This window comes from Rattus norvegicus, chromosome 6 (genome assembly GCF_036323735.1).
Source record: "Rattus norvegicus strain BN/NHsdMcwi chromosome 6, GRCr8, whole genome shotgun sequence".
In the NCBI taxonomy this organism is placed as follows: domain Eukaryota; kingdom Metazoa; phylum Chordata; class Mammalia; order Rodentia; family Muridae; genus Rattus; species Rattus norvegicus.
Genome location: NC_086024.1, coordinates 32,469,718 through 32,486,844, shown reverse-complemented (window position 1 = coordinate 32,486,844; position 17,127 = coordinate 32,469,718). Strand labels below are relative to the sequence as shown.

The following is a 17,127-nucleotide window of genomic DNA, read 5'->3' as shown; positions in this document are numbered from 1 at the left end:
CTCTCCCATATGCAGCTCCACATCTATTCCTGTTCCTTGGCCCTTTGTCCTCATGGAAGCAAGGATCTGGGTTTCTGTGGCCTGCTTGGCTCTGAACTGTTGCCTAGGCAACGAAGAAAGTAGGCCCTACAACTGGCAGCCAAGAGGAAAAGGGCAGAAGGGAGAGGCCCCATCAGAGCCTCTCACAGCCATCATCTGTGCCTGGCTCCTATCCCTGGGCCCCAAGCTTCTCCTGTCACTTGTGGCTTGCAACTTACAGTGTGACTTCATTCCCAGCAGCTCAAGGTGCAGAGCTCCTTCAGACATCCCACCCAACAAGGAGTTGCAGAGAGGTGACATTAGGAAGGCAGTGGCCAAAGGGTGGCTCCTCTCCAGAGGCTACCTGGAAGTAGGAGGTCGCATTGTCCCCTGAGGTCATTGGGAGAAGGGCCTGCCTCAGAGGTGACAGTGGAAGTAAAAGACTGGGTCCTTTGGGACTCTTGGGCTGGGGATTTTTGGAGCTATGGGGAGGACTCTTATTGCCCTCACACCCAGGACCCACACTGATTCTCTACTGAATTAGGGTTTGATGTCTGGTATGTGATGTCACATTTCCCACTAGTGACTGAAGGATGTCTTTAGGCTGAGTGAAAAGACCGGTGTCTAGAGGTGGCCTTTAGCCCAGCTAGGTAGATGCCCCTTCAGTTACAGGTCAGGGGCTACATCTAAGGTTCTGCTTCCTGTGGGGAAACCATAGTACCCACTGGAAGTTCGAGGGTGTGGGCACACATGACCCTTTCTGATGTATCAGGGCTGTGAGCATCAACCTGCCCAGAGTTCCACGACACTAGCAACCCAATGAGAGGGTGGTCACGGCTATAGATCAACACCGGGACAGGAGTTTCTGCCACCTGGGTAAGGACTCTCCCTGGGCTAAGGGAGATTTAAGTCATGGTTGATTATGTATAATTAAGGATTTCTTAGCAAACATGAGCCATTTCTCCAGGCCCTCTGTTTATTGATTATTAAAAATATGAGAGAGGGGAAAGAGAAGAAGAGAGAGAGATGATTGATTGATGATTGATTGAGTCTAACAGGCTCAAAAGATGGCTCTGCAGTTAGGAATAGCACTGCTTTTGCAAAGGACCCATGTTTGTTTTATATCACAACTACCTACAACTCCAGCTCTAAAGAAACCAACACCTTCTTCTGAATTCTGTGAGTGCGAGCGCACGTGCATACATGCATGCACGCGCGCGCGCACACACACACACAGACACACACACACACAGACACACACACACACAGACACACACACACACAATTAAAAATAAACCTACAGAAGGAAGGCAGATAGATGAAGTATAGGGGTCACCAGGCCAATGCACATTACCTTCTTCCAGCCCCCAGGGAAACAGTAGGATTTCTGAGGCTCCCTCTATCTCTTCTTCCTCTAGAGCAGACAACAGACTCTGGGCCATTCTACCTGACTGAAAAGCAGTTTGGTTTCCTCTTCTTAGAAGCTCAAAGTGGTTTTGACAATTAGGCTCCAGGCTGAGTACCGAGATGACCTGGGACTTGCAGAGCTCTGGCTCCAGCCCAGAGCAACTGGCTCAAAAGCTCTGGAGGCATTAGCAAGGGTCTCGGTAGAGTCAGATGCATGCTCAGTTTGAGAAATGCTGAAATAGGGTGTTGCCCGAGAACCCACTTCTGAAAGCCCGTGAGGGTGTGGGTGCTTTGCCGCTACAGGGTCTTCCAGAAGCAGGTAGACCACCCACCTCCCACACTCCAGTTGTAACCAAACGCCTGACCCCTGAAGAGTACAGTGGCTGAGGCTGGGCTTGAGGCCCACCAACCAGCTCTTCATGAGCCCTTCTCTTCCAGACACTGCTGCAGGAATTCAGATGACTCAGTATTGCCATGGCAACGGCACCTCTCTAATGCTGATGGGCATCAGGAACAGGGAGCCGGCAATGCAGGAAAGGAATCTACCAGTAAATAAAGAATGGCCAGTGAGAACAGTTCAGTATAGCTGTACCCATGCACCAGAGCTGCGAGGGCAGCGGCTTCCTAGGATGGCCAGGTTGGTGGCACACATCATCTGAAATATCACCCACCATTCAAGACGTAGAGGCAGGAAGATTGCGAGTTCCAGCTAGGGTCTCAATCTTCCCCTCAACATTTACAAAAGATGGCCCTGGGAGCATCTGACTCTTCCTTGGCACACAAAGCAGCAATTTAGACCAGGGTGCTGTGGAGCGGCCCAACGGTCCAGGCCAGGGCATTGCCAGTGCACGTCTTCCACAGATCATCTGCCTAAATTAAATCAGTCTCCTGAATTGCTATGGAGATTAACAAGAAAGTGCCCGCCACAGAATGGCCTTATGTGTTCCAGGTCACGGAGGCAAGATCCTGGTACAGAACGTTGAAAGCGGATACCAAACGGAAGGGGCCTTACATAACAATAATGGGCATTCCAGCTCTAAAAGAAACCAAGAACTGATGTTAACAAAGGGAGACATCATGTCTCCAATGCTGGCATCAGAGGAATGAAGGCAGCCCTCTCCTGGGCCATCAGACCTCACTCTGGTCAGGGGTGAGGTGAACATCACCCCTTCCAGAGACAGGCGGAGAGCACAGCTTGGCCCTGCAGCCCTGGGTACTTGCGTTGTTTTGTCTCTTGCTGCTTTACAGGAGACAAGCCCATGTGAGGAGTCAGGAGGTAGGAGTCTGCCTTGTATCTGGACACGGAGTGGGATGAGCAAGGCTGGGGAAAGGATAGCACCGCACAGCGCTGTGAGGTTACCCTTACAGTGCAGTTCACCATTGGGGTTTGTAGTGTATCCCCAGAACTTTCTACATGGAGTTGTTCATCATTCCCCTCTGGCCACCCATTAGCCTGAATCCCCTTTCCCTGAGTGTGGGCAACCTTAAGCCCCTGACGGCCAGGAAGCCAAGTGTTTTTCCAACAGCTGAGCGGAGGCCAGCACCCCAACTCTTATTTTTCTTTTTGCCCTCACAGTGGTAGTGATCCATGGTGCACCTGTCCTTCATATTAAGTACCCAGGACACTGAGGACCTTGGCCCAGCAAGGTTCCTATCACTTTTCCTACCCTTGAGTTACTCCAGCTAGAAACGGGAGTATGGCAGACAGATGGGGCCAGAAAGCAACAGTATCCAATCCTTGAGACTCTCATGGGACCTCACCCATGTGTGGCCATGGGTTTAGCCCGTGGCTCTGCACACACCTCAGAATTAGGGAGGGGTCTGCAGAGGTGGGTAGGGAATGCTGCAATGCCAGCTGTGGGCCTTCTCACATCATTCCAGTCACTGCCCTTTATAAATATTTATAGTAGCTCTTCTACTAAAAATAACATCCTGGAGCTCAGGGAGCAGGAAAAAAAAAAAAAGGAAAATCAATGTGAATGGGACTTGGTGATCACATGTTCCACAGGACCCCCTTCAAATTAAGGGAGAGGATGCACCAGCAGCACCCAGGCAGTGCGCCCCCTGGCTGCCAGTCCTAGTTTGGCGCATAGAACAGGGCTGCTTCCCCATTGACTGGACCACAAAGTTCTCCGCCTTCCTCCTGGCTACAGAGTAACAGCATCGCACAGCACTGTGCAGGCGGAAGCCTCACCAGTTCAAAGAGGAAGGGGGGGGCACTATTTTTAGCACCGAGGCCAGGGTGTAAATGTCTGTAGAGCTGAACAAGGCCTGCAGCTTTCTTTGCATAGATAGAAAGTGTTGTTTTTAAAGGTCAAAGGTAGGAAAGAAATGCATGTGCCTGCACTAGGGAGTACCCTGTGCTGGCCAGATGCCAAAAGGAACCCCAGTCGGTCAGGAACACACACGGGCTCAGCGCTTTTTCTTTTCTTTTCCATCTCCTGGTAAATTCCTGATGCAGAGATGAGACCATGCCCTGAGGGAGGAATGCAGATGCTAGTACATGCAGGAGGCCCACCAGCTGCAGCCTCAGGCAGTCCCTCCCCACTTCCCATAGGCTTGGCTCTTCTCTCTGGAGGTTGAATGAGTCTGGCAGCCTGCAAGCCTGGTCCAGGTGTGCAGCAGAAAGACGGATAGGAATGTGCCTCTGGGGGAAGACCTTCCCTTGTCTTGTCGGTGCCAGCTTGCTCCTCCGCCTCTGCGCCTGTACAAGACAGACTGTTAGTCACAAGCACACCGGGGGCTCAGGACAAAGCTGCCAACAGCTGTGAACCAGCAGACCTGCATGGAGGCGGGGATGTTGGGTCTCTCGGCTCTTCAACTGTGCATGGAGTTGTTTTTTGTCTTTCAGAGGGACCGGGTTGGGGTGTGGTGAGAGTGTGTCTTCTGAGGTCATTGCTTGTGTCACAGGGGTAGGAAGTTCTTCAACTGAATCAAAAACTGGGTTCATGGTGGCAGGTTTGGAAGGGGAGGAAGCCCAGCCTTCGGCAGCAGACAGAAGGCTGCAGTGTGGGGCATTTTCATCTACCTCATAGGCCCTGACACGGGTCAGAGGCAGAGGCGCCAGCTGACTCAAACCAGGTTCATGAGTGTGGGCTTAGGCTTCCCTGTGTTTACGGAGGGAGCAGGCTCGATGGTGCTCACATTAACTCCTTTCCATGCTGTCCCTCTGGCCCTAGGGACGGAGGGGACCTGGCAGGCTCCTGAAGGAGTCAGTTCCCACCCTCATCAACAGTGCACAGCAGCCTGGGCTTGCCACAGGAAGGGCCTGGTCTGTGTATACTGAGTAGCAGCACCCTGGTGCTGCCCACCTGCAACCAGCTCTGCAAACCAAGGGTGCAGGCTGACCTTTCAGGGAGGGCGGGGACTAGCCCAGAGACAGCTCTGAGATGACAGTACTGAGAAGGCTGTCTGAGGAGTTCCTTTGCTGGCTGGTGGTGCCACGGCCTTGGATTTTCTACCCTGAAGATTTGTAACTGAGAAAAAGATGTCATATTTAAAAAAAAAAAAAAAAGGTAAATAGAGACGAGGTGTGTCGGTGCATCCTTTTAGTCCCAGCACTCAGGATGCTGAGGCAGTTTAATCTATTTTAGTGCAAGGATACCCTGGTCTACATGATGAATTCCATGACAGCTAAGGCTACATAGTGGTACCCTGTCCTGAGAAAAAGAAGTGAACTTGGAAGCTGCAGTAGCTCACAGTAGCTTAGCTGGCATCAGAACACAGATTAAAAAAGGGACACTCGTTCTTTAAGACTGGTTTCTTAAGGCTAGAGAGTGTCTGTCCTTTGGCTCACTGGCTCTTTGTGGTCAGTGTCACTGGGTAGGACCACATTAGGAGGCAGTGCTGAGTGACAGAATCCCAGGGCAATTCTTGCTGTGGGTCAGACAGTGGCTACATAGGACAGGAGCAGAGGCAGGGGCAGCCCAGGGAGGTGGTTACAATCAGCCGTTGCTCTGCAACCTGCTTCAGTCAGTGCTATCGGTGACAAGGGGCCATGACGAGCTGACACAAGACAGGCCACTGCCTAGACACCCGGTAACGGGGCAGTGGAGGCTGTTGTGGGGCACTAGGAAAGGGTGCTGCTGGGTCCTCTCAAGAACATCTTAATTGCAAGTGAGGCTTTCTCTGCCTTGGGATCTGTGATGGAAGGAAGGGTAGAGGAAGGGGAGGACACACTACTCACCTGAGCTTCCTGTGTCCCGGCCGCTCCTGGGCTAACCTGTGGCAGCAGAGGCAGAAACAACACAGATCACACTCAGGCCTTCCCCAACCCTCTGGACTTCTCTCAGGGGGCTTTCCTGACTCACCCGGCCCAGGGGATAGCCCCATATTTGTCTTTCGTTGAGCTTTCCTGGCAGGGATAAAGGGGTAGAGGCAGATTACCTACAACCCACACCTCAACTGACACGGAGTATTGTGAAGATAAAGATCAACGAACGGGAGCAGAGCCTAATTCTAAGGAGCAGTTATAGTGGGATCAGAGCCTGTTTGGTTCTGAAAGGAAACAAGGTGTGAACAGTTTTCATGAGGACACTGCTCCTCTGTGTTCCGGAACACCATTGCTATCCTGCTCCCCTGGGATGTTCTAGAGTCTATGTCTCTCCTCAGGGCCACTGCTGGTCACATATGCACCAGGGTGCCTCAGTGTTTAAAGTAGACTGCTAGGGGCCATTCTGAAGGACCCAGATGCTCTGGAGTGATTCAGATACATATGGACGATCTGGGGCAACCAGTGGAGGTAACAGCCTGTGCCTCATTCTGTGGTCTTCTCTTACACTTGGCATGAGGGGATGCTCAGTAGGAAGGGTACCACTGCATAGCAGCATCCTTTTCTGGGATTCGGACAGCCAGGATAGAGCAGACAGAGGTGAAAGCTAGGGAGAATCTGGCAGGGAAGCCTGCTTTGGTCAGAGGTCTTCATAAGTACCCATCTGGTGCTTGTGACCCCGTATGCTAAACAGACCCCGTGTGCCAGACAGGGAGATGACTGGGCTGTGTTTATGTCACATGAAACTGACCTCACTCCAAAGAAAATCAACCTCTCTCTGTGAAATCAGTAGTTATTGATCTTAACTGTCTCCACCATATCTGCAAGGACCTACATAATGCTGAGATCTTCATCTCGTACCTCAACTCTTTACCCTCTTGCCCTTAAGATAGCACCTAAAAGCCATAAAAGCTCAGGTATTCTCACAGAAAGCCTTCACACAGACATGAGGACCCAGATGCGTGGACTTAGAGGGATAAGGAGAAGCTAAGGGCAAGTATCACAGTCAGACAGAAAAGTACGGACAGGGTCGGCCAGGGACAGAGAGAAAGGGCCCTGAGCCAGGTCTGACCACTCCAGCTCCTATGAGTGACGGAGGGCTGACGTCCACAGCCAAGGCAATAGTGAAGCAGCAGTAGGGTTGTAGGCTTGCTTTGGGGAAGGAGAGGGAAGTGGAGGAGGAACCTAGAGCAGGAAGGCACAGAGGAAGGGAGGCCAAGGCAGCAGCTGCTATGTCTTTAGTCTAAAATGTTCCACAGCAATGCTAGGGTCTGGTTGGGGTCTGGGCATATGCTTGGGGGTGGGTGGGCAATTACGAGTGGGCATGTCTGTTCCTCCTACCCCATAGCCCTTCTTATCTGGTCCTGGACCTCTGAATGGCTGTTCTCTTCTAATGGCCTGAAGTGTGGTCAGGCCAGGAATTCACCCCCAACTCGTGCCAAGTGGCCCAGTTCTCCCAGGCCTCTCTCATTCATCCCATCCCTGAGGGATAAACAGCACTACAAAGCCACCGTTCTGAGGGGTTCCCACCTGTCTCCCCTGACTGCCTTCCACCGTGCACAGCGGCTTTTCCAGTTCTCTTAGACTATTTGTTCTGTTTAGATTAAAGCACTGAGCTTGGGGTTGGAGACTACTGGGGTGAATCCAGGCCCTGCCACTTATTAACCTGCCCAGTTAATAAGTCTCGGAGCCTTGTCTAGAATTCTTCCTGTCTGGGGCTGTGAAGCCGGATGAAGATGGCCGAATTACAGACCTACCTACAGGCCTAGGAAGTATCGAGGACCAGTCCTGCTCTCTCCTCACCTTTCCTGCTTTCTCCCTTCACCTGCTGGGGCTGGTCATCTTTCTCACTTAATGCTATCATGTCACCCGTTCACAGCCTGAGACGGGTCCATTCACTGGCATTCCTAGAAGACAGGCACCGTTCCAGACACTGGGAATACATCACCAACAACACAGGCCAAAATCTCTGCCTCGGGAAGGTTATGTTCTGGAGGAATCCAGAAAACAACATCTTGATATATGGTAGACATAACTCGAGACTCTGAAGCGTCTCTAGAGGATTTTGTTATCTGTTTAATGTTTGATTCAAAGATGACGTCAAGAGCATGACGTTTGGAGTCAGGAAGACCCACTCCAAGCCCACTCAGAGGCTACGTGAGCAGACGCCCCTAGTCTGTTTCCCTTTGACTAAAATGGGAATATGATCGTCTGTGTGGCTCAGGGCTAAGGATCGTGTGAGATTTCCCGTGGGACCACTTAGTGCAGCTCTCTTCCCATATAACAAGTACATAAATACTTCCTTTGCACAGGAGATGAGGAAGGCATTACTGTCCTTTGCCAGCACCTTCCTTCCTTGGTTTTATTCTTCCTATTGATTGATACAAGTCTCTTCCTTCCCAGAAACTCCTGGTATCACTTATTATACACTTAATGGTGTGTTTGGTTGGTTGGTTGGTTGGTTTTGGTTTTGAGGCAAGGTTTCAGGTAGCCCACACTGGCTTCAAGTTCACTTTGCAGCAGAGGATGAGTCTGACTTTCTGACATGCTTATCTCCACCTGCTCAGCGGTGAAATTACAGGTATGGCGTGGGTCACCGCTCCTGTGGTTTGTGTGGTGCTAGGTTTTACCCTGGGCTAGGTGAGCACTCCTAGCTGCTCCATTGAGCTGCTTCCGCAGCCAACATTCAATACTTTCTGATCAAGCCTTCCTGCTTTGCCCCACCCCAATACTTCTTCTGTATAGCTCGGTTGTGCTTCTCCAATTAGACCATCGACCCCAGGAGGGTGGCGGGAGATGCTCTGTGACTTGCTCGTATCCCACAGTATGAGTAAGTCACCTGACCTTACTACCTGTGGGCACACCTCTGAGGCAGCTGGGAGAACAGGCAGGAGGAACTGTGGGGACGCTGCAGGCTTGGGGAGGGCGTGGTAGGAGAGAGGTCAGAAACAAAGGGGAAGGAACTTCGCATCCACTGCTCTAAAGCTTGGGTTCCCAAATTAGGGAACTGGCCTTTACCTCTGTCTTTCTCATCCTGCATCTTCTTCTTCCTCTGTACCTTTCTCTGCTGTAGAAACGAGTCCAAGGAGGCCAGTGACCCTTTGGTCCAGCACCATGATGGGAGGCAATGAGGGTGGCACTGTGGGGGGCCTGAGGCAGGGACCTAAGGCAGCAGCAGCCTCAGGTGTATGAATGTCCCTTGTCCGTGCCCAACAGCTCCACACTCTGACACTATCTGATTGGAACCTTGCATACCCATGAGGCAGAGGGCATGGTGACAGATTTGATGGTCAGGGTTGGAGTGCCAGCTACTAGAGTTACGCCTAATATTCTGTTCAAGCTCAAGAAAACAACTGTAGAAGTGTATGGTTAACATGGGTGGGTTGCTCCCTCTGAATCGGGATCCTGGAAACCAGGCCACATCTCATAAGGTATGGCCAAACAGGACAACCATGTCATATTTGAGGTGTTAGAGGGACTGGGTAGAGTCTCCTAAAAATGAGAAAACTTGGGAGTGGCCACGTTACCTCCCATCGAACACTGGAAAGGTGAGCTATAGAGGAAGACAGATTTAGGGCAGAAAGGGAGATTTTAGCTCCCTAATTAGGAAGAAATCTCCAGTGATTAGAGCTGGGTATCGCTGAGCCCCCTGTAAATATTCAAACTGGAGGCTTTTAGATTAACGGGAAGTTCAATTAAATAGTCTTAAGACCCTTTTGACCTCTAGGACTCAATTACTTAACATTATTTTTGAAAGGTGTGGAAGACAAGCCATATAGATGTGTCCTGTACATGCTGACAGGTGTATGTGAGAAGACAGCCTGGATATCCATCAAGGAAGGAGTCAACACCAGCTCTACTGGGCAGGGCTCTCCCTTCCCCTGAAGAATTGGATTTAGCTTCTATATCAACCTACATGCTCCTGTGTTTGAGGCCTCATAGAATGGGCTTGTTGTCTGTCCTGGGTGGGTTCAGAGCCCAGGCTTCTTGTTTTTCTACATCCAAGCTCTAGAACGAGTTTTGCCTCGGGACTCTGTGAGATCTCAAGCATATCACTTTTTCTGAAAAGTTGCTTACCACATTTCTAAAATTAGGGGTTGCTAATATACTTTGGAAATGACACACTAATGCCTCCTACCCCCACCACAAAGCCCAGGTGCGCTGTGAGTAAGCCTCCCTGACTCAGTTCCTGTCAGTCACACTGCACGCTCACTCTTGAGTACTGAGATTGTGAGCCACTTGGCCACAAGCACAACTGTCCTTTATTTACATGGCTTAAAAATCCCTAAGAAATTCCCTCGGAAACTGTAAGTGAAGTCTACTAGGGAACTGTGTTAGAGAAAAGGCCTTCTAATCAGCTGTAAGGTCATCCTGAAGGACACACACACACACACACACACACACACACACACACACACACACACACACACGGTGAGGGGGTGGGCTTCAGTGTGGTCATGAGAGATGGGATGAGACAGGGTAAGAACACCATCTCCTGCAGAACTGCAGAACGGGCAACTGACCTTAGCTGGGAAAGCCAATCAGGACACATGTGTGATCTCTCCTGCAGGAAAACAGATGGACTTGAGGGTAAGTGTGGTAAAAACAACAGTCCTAGAGCGGAGGCTTCCCTCTGCTGAAAAATACCCTGGGCGGGCGTGTGTCCATGCAGTGTCTGGACGATCCATGGGATGCTGCTCTAACTTCTACTCAGCAGTCCTTACAAGCACTGCATTGGGTAATAAAGGACAGCGGTGGGTCCCTGGTGTGATGCCGCAGCGCTCAGGACGGTAGCCCTCATAAGGATGCCATGGCTGGAAAATGATTCCTAAGCATGAGCTTATCACGGATGGTGCCTGGGGGTACTAGAGGTATGGTGGTCTTTTCTCCTCTTTCTTTCCTAGGTTTCATGTATGGGTTGGGAGGAAAGGCTGTGAAGCAGAGAACTCCAGGAAGCCACGGCAGTGGCTGAGTCATGGAGAGACGGAAAAAGAAGTCAGATAGGACCCAACATGGAGGACGGAGGGACCTGCTGCTGGGGTCTTCAGGTGAGATCAGAGCCTGCTCACAGACAAGAGGAGAAGACAGTTTCAAAACAGAATCAAGCAGGAGAGCCAAAGGGCGGCTGGAACGGAGAGAGGTGGCTTGGTGCTGACTGTGGCCACATCCAGGATAGTTTCAGAATGAAGCGGTGGCCAGCCTAGGGAAAGATGTAGGCAGAGAAGAGGAAGTAAAGAGGGGTCTGGCTGCGCTGAGAGCAAGGTTTCCTTCCATCTGGAACTGTGTCTCCTCCATCAGACTGTTCCTAATATAAACTGACCATGTGGGAAGGAGGCACTGGGTGAAGATCCCGTGTATTCCTAGAAGGGAAAGTGGCATGGAAAGAAGGGCTGTGTGTGGGGATGGTGGGGCAGGGCAGGGGGCATGAAGGGGAGGAGGAGACCAGCGGAAAGCGCTGGGTTTCACCTGAATGGAGCTCCTTCACCAGGGATGACATGGTGTTGGTAATGGAGTCAGCAGCCACCAGCAGGTCATTGCGGAGGTTTCTCCTCGTACCTGAGGGTCAGGGCAGATCAGGGTGACTGGGGATGCCCCGGCCAGTGAAGCCCTGGACTGGCGCAGAGACGCTGGGGGAAAGGCAGCAGCTCTGCCCACCAGGAGCCCACAGTTCCAACTCCATCTTCTCTACTGGGAGTGCGGAGCCCGTCACGCCCATGCTTTGTGGGTGCCACAGTAGAGAGCAGGGGTTTCAGGTGAGTTTTGCCCAGGGTATTCCTCGGTCTTGGGGTGAGGGGTTTAACTCTCCAACACCACCGCCTCCCATCACTGTCTCCCACTTCCTTGTCTCTACTCCCTTCCCTCGTGACTCCACTGTCCATCATTGAAGATGACAGGTCCCTGGTTCCTTGGGTGGCCGTGGCAAGTGCAGGCTTACCGACCTTTGGCTAGGTCCTATGGAGATTACCCCTCTTCCTGTTCTTGCTTGTTCTAGGGACTTTATAGGGCAAACGTGTCATTTGAGTTTATTCTATCCAATTCCTCTGGAGGAGGCAAAGCTCAAAGGGCAAGGCATTTCCTTCAGTCCAGAGCTCAGACCCAGGAGAACAGTCATCTTCACACATGTGCCTGTGACCTCCCATGGAAGACCAGCCCATCACGGAGAAGGAGCCAGCACATAACTTATTTACACTGTAAATCTGATTACGAAGGCACACTATCTGATCATCCAAAGCCAAGAGCACTAAAGGGAAGTAACTGGAGAATCCTGGCAGGAGGCCTGTATGTGCTTTCAGACCCCACCCCCGCCCCCCGCACCCCTCAGCTCTCCACAGACTCCTGGAAACTCACCTTGTGCAAAGGCCTCCTGCACATCTCCCCCAACTCCACTCAGTGAATCCTGCGGGCCGTGGGTCGGGGTGGAGCCAGCAGATGTGGAACGCACGGGCATGGGCATAGAGCGGCCACCTCCGTGAGTGGGTGATGTATGTGGTGACCCTGTGGCTTGAGCCTGGGGGATCAGAGAGAAAAACACATCACTTTGGGGGTTTAATCTCTCCAGGGAGAGGGGAAAGTGCTACCCAGGGACATGCAGAAAAAAAAAGAGTCAGGAATCAGCTGAGGAAGGAAGGAAAGAGTGGAAAGGGGGCAGGGTAGGAGGAAGAGTGCGGTAAGAGCAGGCTGAGACTAGCACTTAGGCAGGAGAATGGCTGAGAATTCAAAGGCAGCCTGGGCTACACAGTAAGTTCAAAGCTGCAGAGTGAGAACCTGTTTTAGACAAACAAAATATAAAGAACAGGTTGAGAAAGGTCAGGAAGACGGGCAGAGGCCATGTAGTGGACATGCTGGTCAGAAGAGTAGGTATAACCAGGAGGTTATAACCAAGAGGGGTAAAAAACCCCCACAAACATCTTCATGTATGAATGACAACATTTTGCACCCACTCTTATCTGATTCCCAGGGAATCTGTGAGTAGAAAGTGGCTGACTTTTAATATAACTTTAATAGATGAAAATAGCAAGAGCATGTGAGAGACGAGTGTCTTGAGTATGTGGGAGGAAGTACAGCTTGGCAGAGGAAGACATCAGAACAAACACCTTCCACTCTGAGGGCAGCCCTCCTCACACTCAAATTCCACCTCAGGCAGCTGTGCTCCTGAGGACAGCTCAGGAGGCTCTGCTGCAGGCTGCTTCTGCAGGGTCTGGTTAGCAAAATGGCTGCATTGTATCTGCCACACCCTTGGGAGGTCTATTTGGTTTGGGTAGCCATGAGAGTAATGGGAGTAGGTGAGAGTAGCCACCTGCTCATCAGAGGGGGAGCTTTCCCCAGGAAAGCCTAGTATAGGTGTTTCCCTCCTTTCCCTAAGGTCTGATCATTAATATTTATTTACTTATTTGTTTGTTTGTTTGTTTAGACAGGGTCTCTCTACCTAGCCCTGCTCTCCAGGAACTATGTAGACCAGGCTGGCTTCAATCAAACTCTTAGAGATCTGCCTGCCTCTGTCTCCTGAGTGCTGGGATTAAAGGCGTGAGCCACCACGTCCTGGCTGTTCACCGTTCTTAAAGATTTGTTGTTGACTGGACTCAAGACTTATAAGCAAAGCTCTTGGCGAGGATGGCCTATGGCTCTTATTTTCTTGGTTCAGGGGCTTTCTGACATGGTGGAAATCATCCTCTTAAGAGAAACTGAAATACTTTCAGATTCGCCCACGATGCACTCTGTATAGATTTGCACTTCCCCTTTTCAATTCTCCCTGGTCTATAACAGGAACACCCCTTACTTGACAACAGGAGCACGCTGCGATGGGCCAACACAGCTTGCTCATGGGAAAACCTCGTTTGTTGTTCCCACCACTCATTCAGACTGCACAACCCCTTCACCCAGAGCACCAGCAGCTACTTCTGTGGCCATGAGCTTCTCACAGAAACTTTGAAGCTTGCATTCATTGTCTACCTCAACAAGTTTCTGACAGCCCATGGCCGGAAAGGAGGTGTTCAGCTTCGTCTTGACAGGACTGATCCTCCAAGAGGAGCCATGAGAGAGGCCTGGTATAGCTTTAAAGGTAGCTTGGAACTATGAGGTGTGACTGCCGGAGGAATTAAACCAATCAGAGGCAGATCGCCAAGCTGGGGGTGGGGGGGGGTCATATAGGAGGATTTTGTGGGAGAAAACTGGGAGAATGGAAGTGACCATGAGAATGAGTTCCTGTGAACCGCTTAGGGAGGGATCTAGTTCAGAAACACCACACACACAAAGAATATGCAGCCTCCAAGTAGGTTGCCAGGAGGTGTGCACAATGGCTGCCCTCACTGCTGAAGCTGTGTCCGTGATGAATGGAATATTTTGTCCTCTAGGATCCCCATTCTCTAGGCTTGTTTTCTGAGACATGGCCTCAACCTAGAGATGCTCCTGTGGCAGTCACATGCTGGGATGTCAGGAGCATGCCACTCTGCCCTGCTCTGTGTGATTCTTGCTTGACCTTTGTGTGTGTGTGTGTGTGTGTGTGTGTGTGTGTACATGTGTGAGGGTGTGCATGTGTGTGTATGTGAGAGTGTGTGTAAGTGTGTGTGAGTGTGTGTGTGTGAGTGTATGAGTATGTGTGTGAAAGAGTATGTATATGAGTGTGTGTGAGTGTGTGTGAGTGTGTGTGAGTGTATGTGTGTGTGAGTGTATGTGTGTGTGAGTGTATGTGTGAAAGAGTATGTGTATATGAGTGTGTGAGTGTGTGTATGAAAGAGTATGTGTAAATGAGTGTGTGAGTGTGTGTGTGTGAAAGAGTATGTGTATATGAGTGTGTGTGAGTGTATGTGTGTAAGTGTGTGAGTGTGTGTGAGTGTGTGTGAGTGTATGTGTGTGTGAGTGTATGTGTGAAAGAGTATGTGTATATGAGTGTGTGAGTGTATGAAAGAGTATGTGTAAATGAGTGTGTGTGTGTGTGAAAGAGTATGTGTATGAGTATGTGTGTGAGTGTATGTGTGTGAGTGTACATGTGTGAGGGTGTGTGTGTATGAGAGTGTGTATGAGAGTGTGTAAGTGTGTGAGTGTGTGTAAGTGTGTGTGTGAGTGTATGTGTGTGAGTGTGTGTGTGAAAGAGTATGTGTATATGAGTGTGTGAGTGTGTGTGTGAAAGAGTATGTATATATGAGTGTGTGTGTGAGTGTATGTGTGTGTGTGAGTGTGTGTGAGTGTACATGTGTGAGGGTGTACATGTGTGTGTGTGTATGAGAGTGTGTGTGTGTGAGTGTGTTATTTATTTTTTTAAATAGGGTCTCGTGTATCCCTGGCTAGCCTTGAACTTGAGGATAGCCTTGGACTCCTGCTCCTCTTGCTTCTACCTCCCAAGCACTGGGATTACAGGCATACCAAAACTGGTAAGCTCTTTGTGTATTTTAATTTAAGAAACGTAAAAGCTCAGAAAATAATCAAGTACAATATGATAAAGCCACCCCAAATGAATAATTATGTACAATTTATTTTCATCTAAAAACAGTACAGATCAACTTGAAGACACTTTTACCACCAAATCTTCACAGGCTCAGTGCTTTTATCTTTTCTCTTTGGAAACTTCAGTTTTTCTTACCAGAGATTTTGGTGTAGATTTTTTTTAACCTATGTGTACATATATAAACCTATAAATGATATATAATATTTTCATGCCTTCAAATTCTGTATGAATGGTACTGAACTACTGAACTATTAAATTTATTTTATCACTTAGCATAAACCCAGAGAGTGATGAATGATACCAATAAATGTGAATTTAGATCCATATTTCACATCGCATTAAAAAACAAACCGCTGGGGGGCTGGGGATTTAGCTCAGTGGTAGAGCGCTTACCTAGGAAGCGCAAGGCCCTGGGTTCGGTCCCCAGCTCCGAAAAAAAGAACCAAAAAAAAAAAAAAAAAAAAAAACAAACCGCTGGGCAGTGTTGGCACATGCCTTTAATCCCAGCATCCAGAAGGTTGAGGCAGATCTCTGAGTCTGAAGCTATGTTGGTCTACAGGGTGAGGTCAAGCACAGTCAGGAATACACAAAGGTGTCCTGTCTCAAAAAACCCAAATGAACAGAAGAACCTAAAAAATGGAGCATAATTATTAGACTTAAAACTGCACAATTTCTCAAAAAAAAAAGTATAGAAAAAACTTGTGCCCAGGACTTCTTGGATCAACCACAAACCATGATATGTAAAAGGAAAACTTCCTTCTTTATCATGTGTGTTTGTGTGGAAAGTCTAGAAATGAGCATTAGGTCCTTCTACAATCGCTCCCCATGTAATCTTTTTAAGGAATTATTTATTTTATTTTATGTGTATGGTGTTTTCCCTGTCAGTGTGTGGGTCCATGTACCACATGTGTGCCTGGAGGATCAGTCAGATCTCCTGGAACCGAGGTACAGAGGGTTGTGAGTTGCCATGTGGGTGTTTGGATTTGAACCTAGGTCCTCTGGAGAAACAGCTAGTGGTCTTTGTCTTTGTCTTTTTTGATACAGGGTCTCACTGTATAGCCCTGGCTATCCTGGAACTCACTATGTAGACCTGGCTAGCCTTGACGTCACAGAGACCCACCAGCCTCTACTTCTCAAGTGCTGGATCACAGGTGTATGCGCCACGACACCCAGCATGGCATGGCTCCTAATCGCTGAGCCCTCTCTCCAGCCTCTCACCAAAACTGGAGCTCACTGATTACTTTGGCTAGCTGGCCAGCAAACTCCAGAGATATTCTTACTTCTGCATCCTCAGTCCTAGAATTATAAGTGCACGCCACCATGACCTTATTCTTACATGCCAAGTGCTTTACCAACAAGCTATCTTTCCCAGCCCATGATAAATATTGTTTACTAAACATTTTTGACAAAATATTAAGAAGATTTTTGACTGCTCTTATCACAAGAAGTTACTTGTTTATAACGATGGCTCTAGTTAGCCAATACAGTGTGTGTGTGTGTGTGTGTGTGTGTGTGTGTGTATGTGTGTGTGTGTGTGTGTGTGTGTGTGTGTATGTGTGTGTGTATTAGATTGGATTCTTTGCAAAGAGATGCAAAATTATCATCTTTTGGCTTAAAAAAAATAACCCAAACCAAACAAGCACATTTTGTTCTTCAAAATAAGTCATTAGACTCCATATGGGCAGATAAATTCAAAACTGGATCAATCTAAAGAAATGGAACTAGGGCACTACTGGGGAGGCAGAGGCAGGCAGATCTCTGAGTTAGAGGACAGCCTGATTTACACAATGAGTTCCAGGACAGCCAGGGCTATGTAAGAATGACCCTGCCTCAAAAAAGGGTAGGGGGTTGGGGACTGGGTATGCCAAGGAAGGAGAGGCAGAAGGATCTGGGGGTTGGAGACCAGCCTCAGTTCTACAAGCAGCTTCTATAAAAGACATCTACATGCATGACAACCTATTTCAATAACAACCTAGGACTCCTGTACCCA

The 17,127-nt window shown here is 49.4% G+C and overlaps 1 protein-coding gene across 20 annotated transcripts in view; it reads right to left on the bottom strand.

Annotated features, from left to right (window-relative positions):
- Positions 1–3,837: 3,837 nt before the first annotated feature.
- The window catches only part of Dtnb (dystrobrevin, beta), a 196,986-nt gene continuing 183,696 nt past the window's right edge, over positions 3,838–17,127 (bottom strand). For 9 of the 20 annotated variants that reach the window (XR_010052110.1, XR_010052111.1, XR_010052112.1 and 6 more), the window contains 5 exons: positions 12,044–12,203; positions 11,162–11,251; positions 10,219–10,259; positions 5,612–5,647; positions 3,838–4,129 (listed from right to left, as the gene is read on the bottom strand). Coding sequence is in view for 9 of the 20 variants with exons in the window: in XM_039112487.2 (XP_038968415.1) it covers positions 11,001–11,251; positions 12,044–12,203 (411 nt within the window). In the remaining 11 variants the exon portion in view is untranslated. Of the gene's footprint in view, positions 4,130–5,611; positions 5,648–10,218; positions 11,252–12,043; positions 12,204–17,127 lie in introns of those variants that run through there. The other 11 variants (XM_063262066.1, XM_063262067.1, XM_063262062.1 and 8 more) reach the window with 5 other exon arrangements.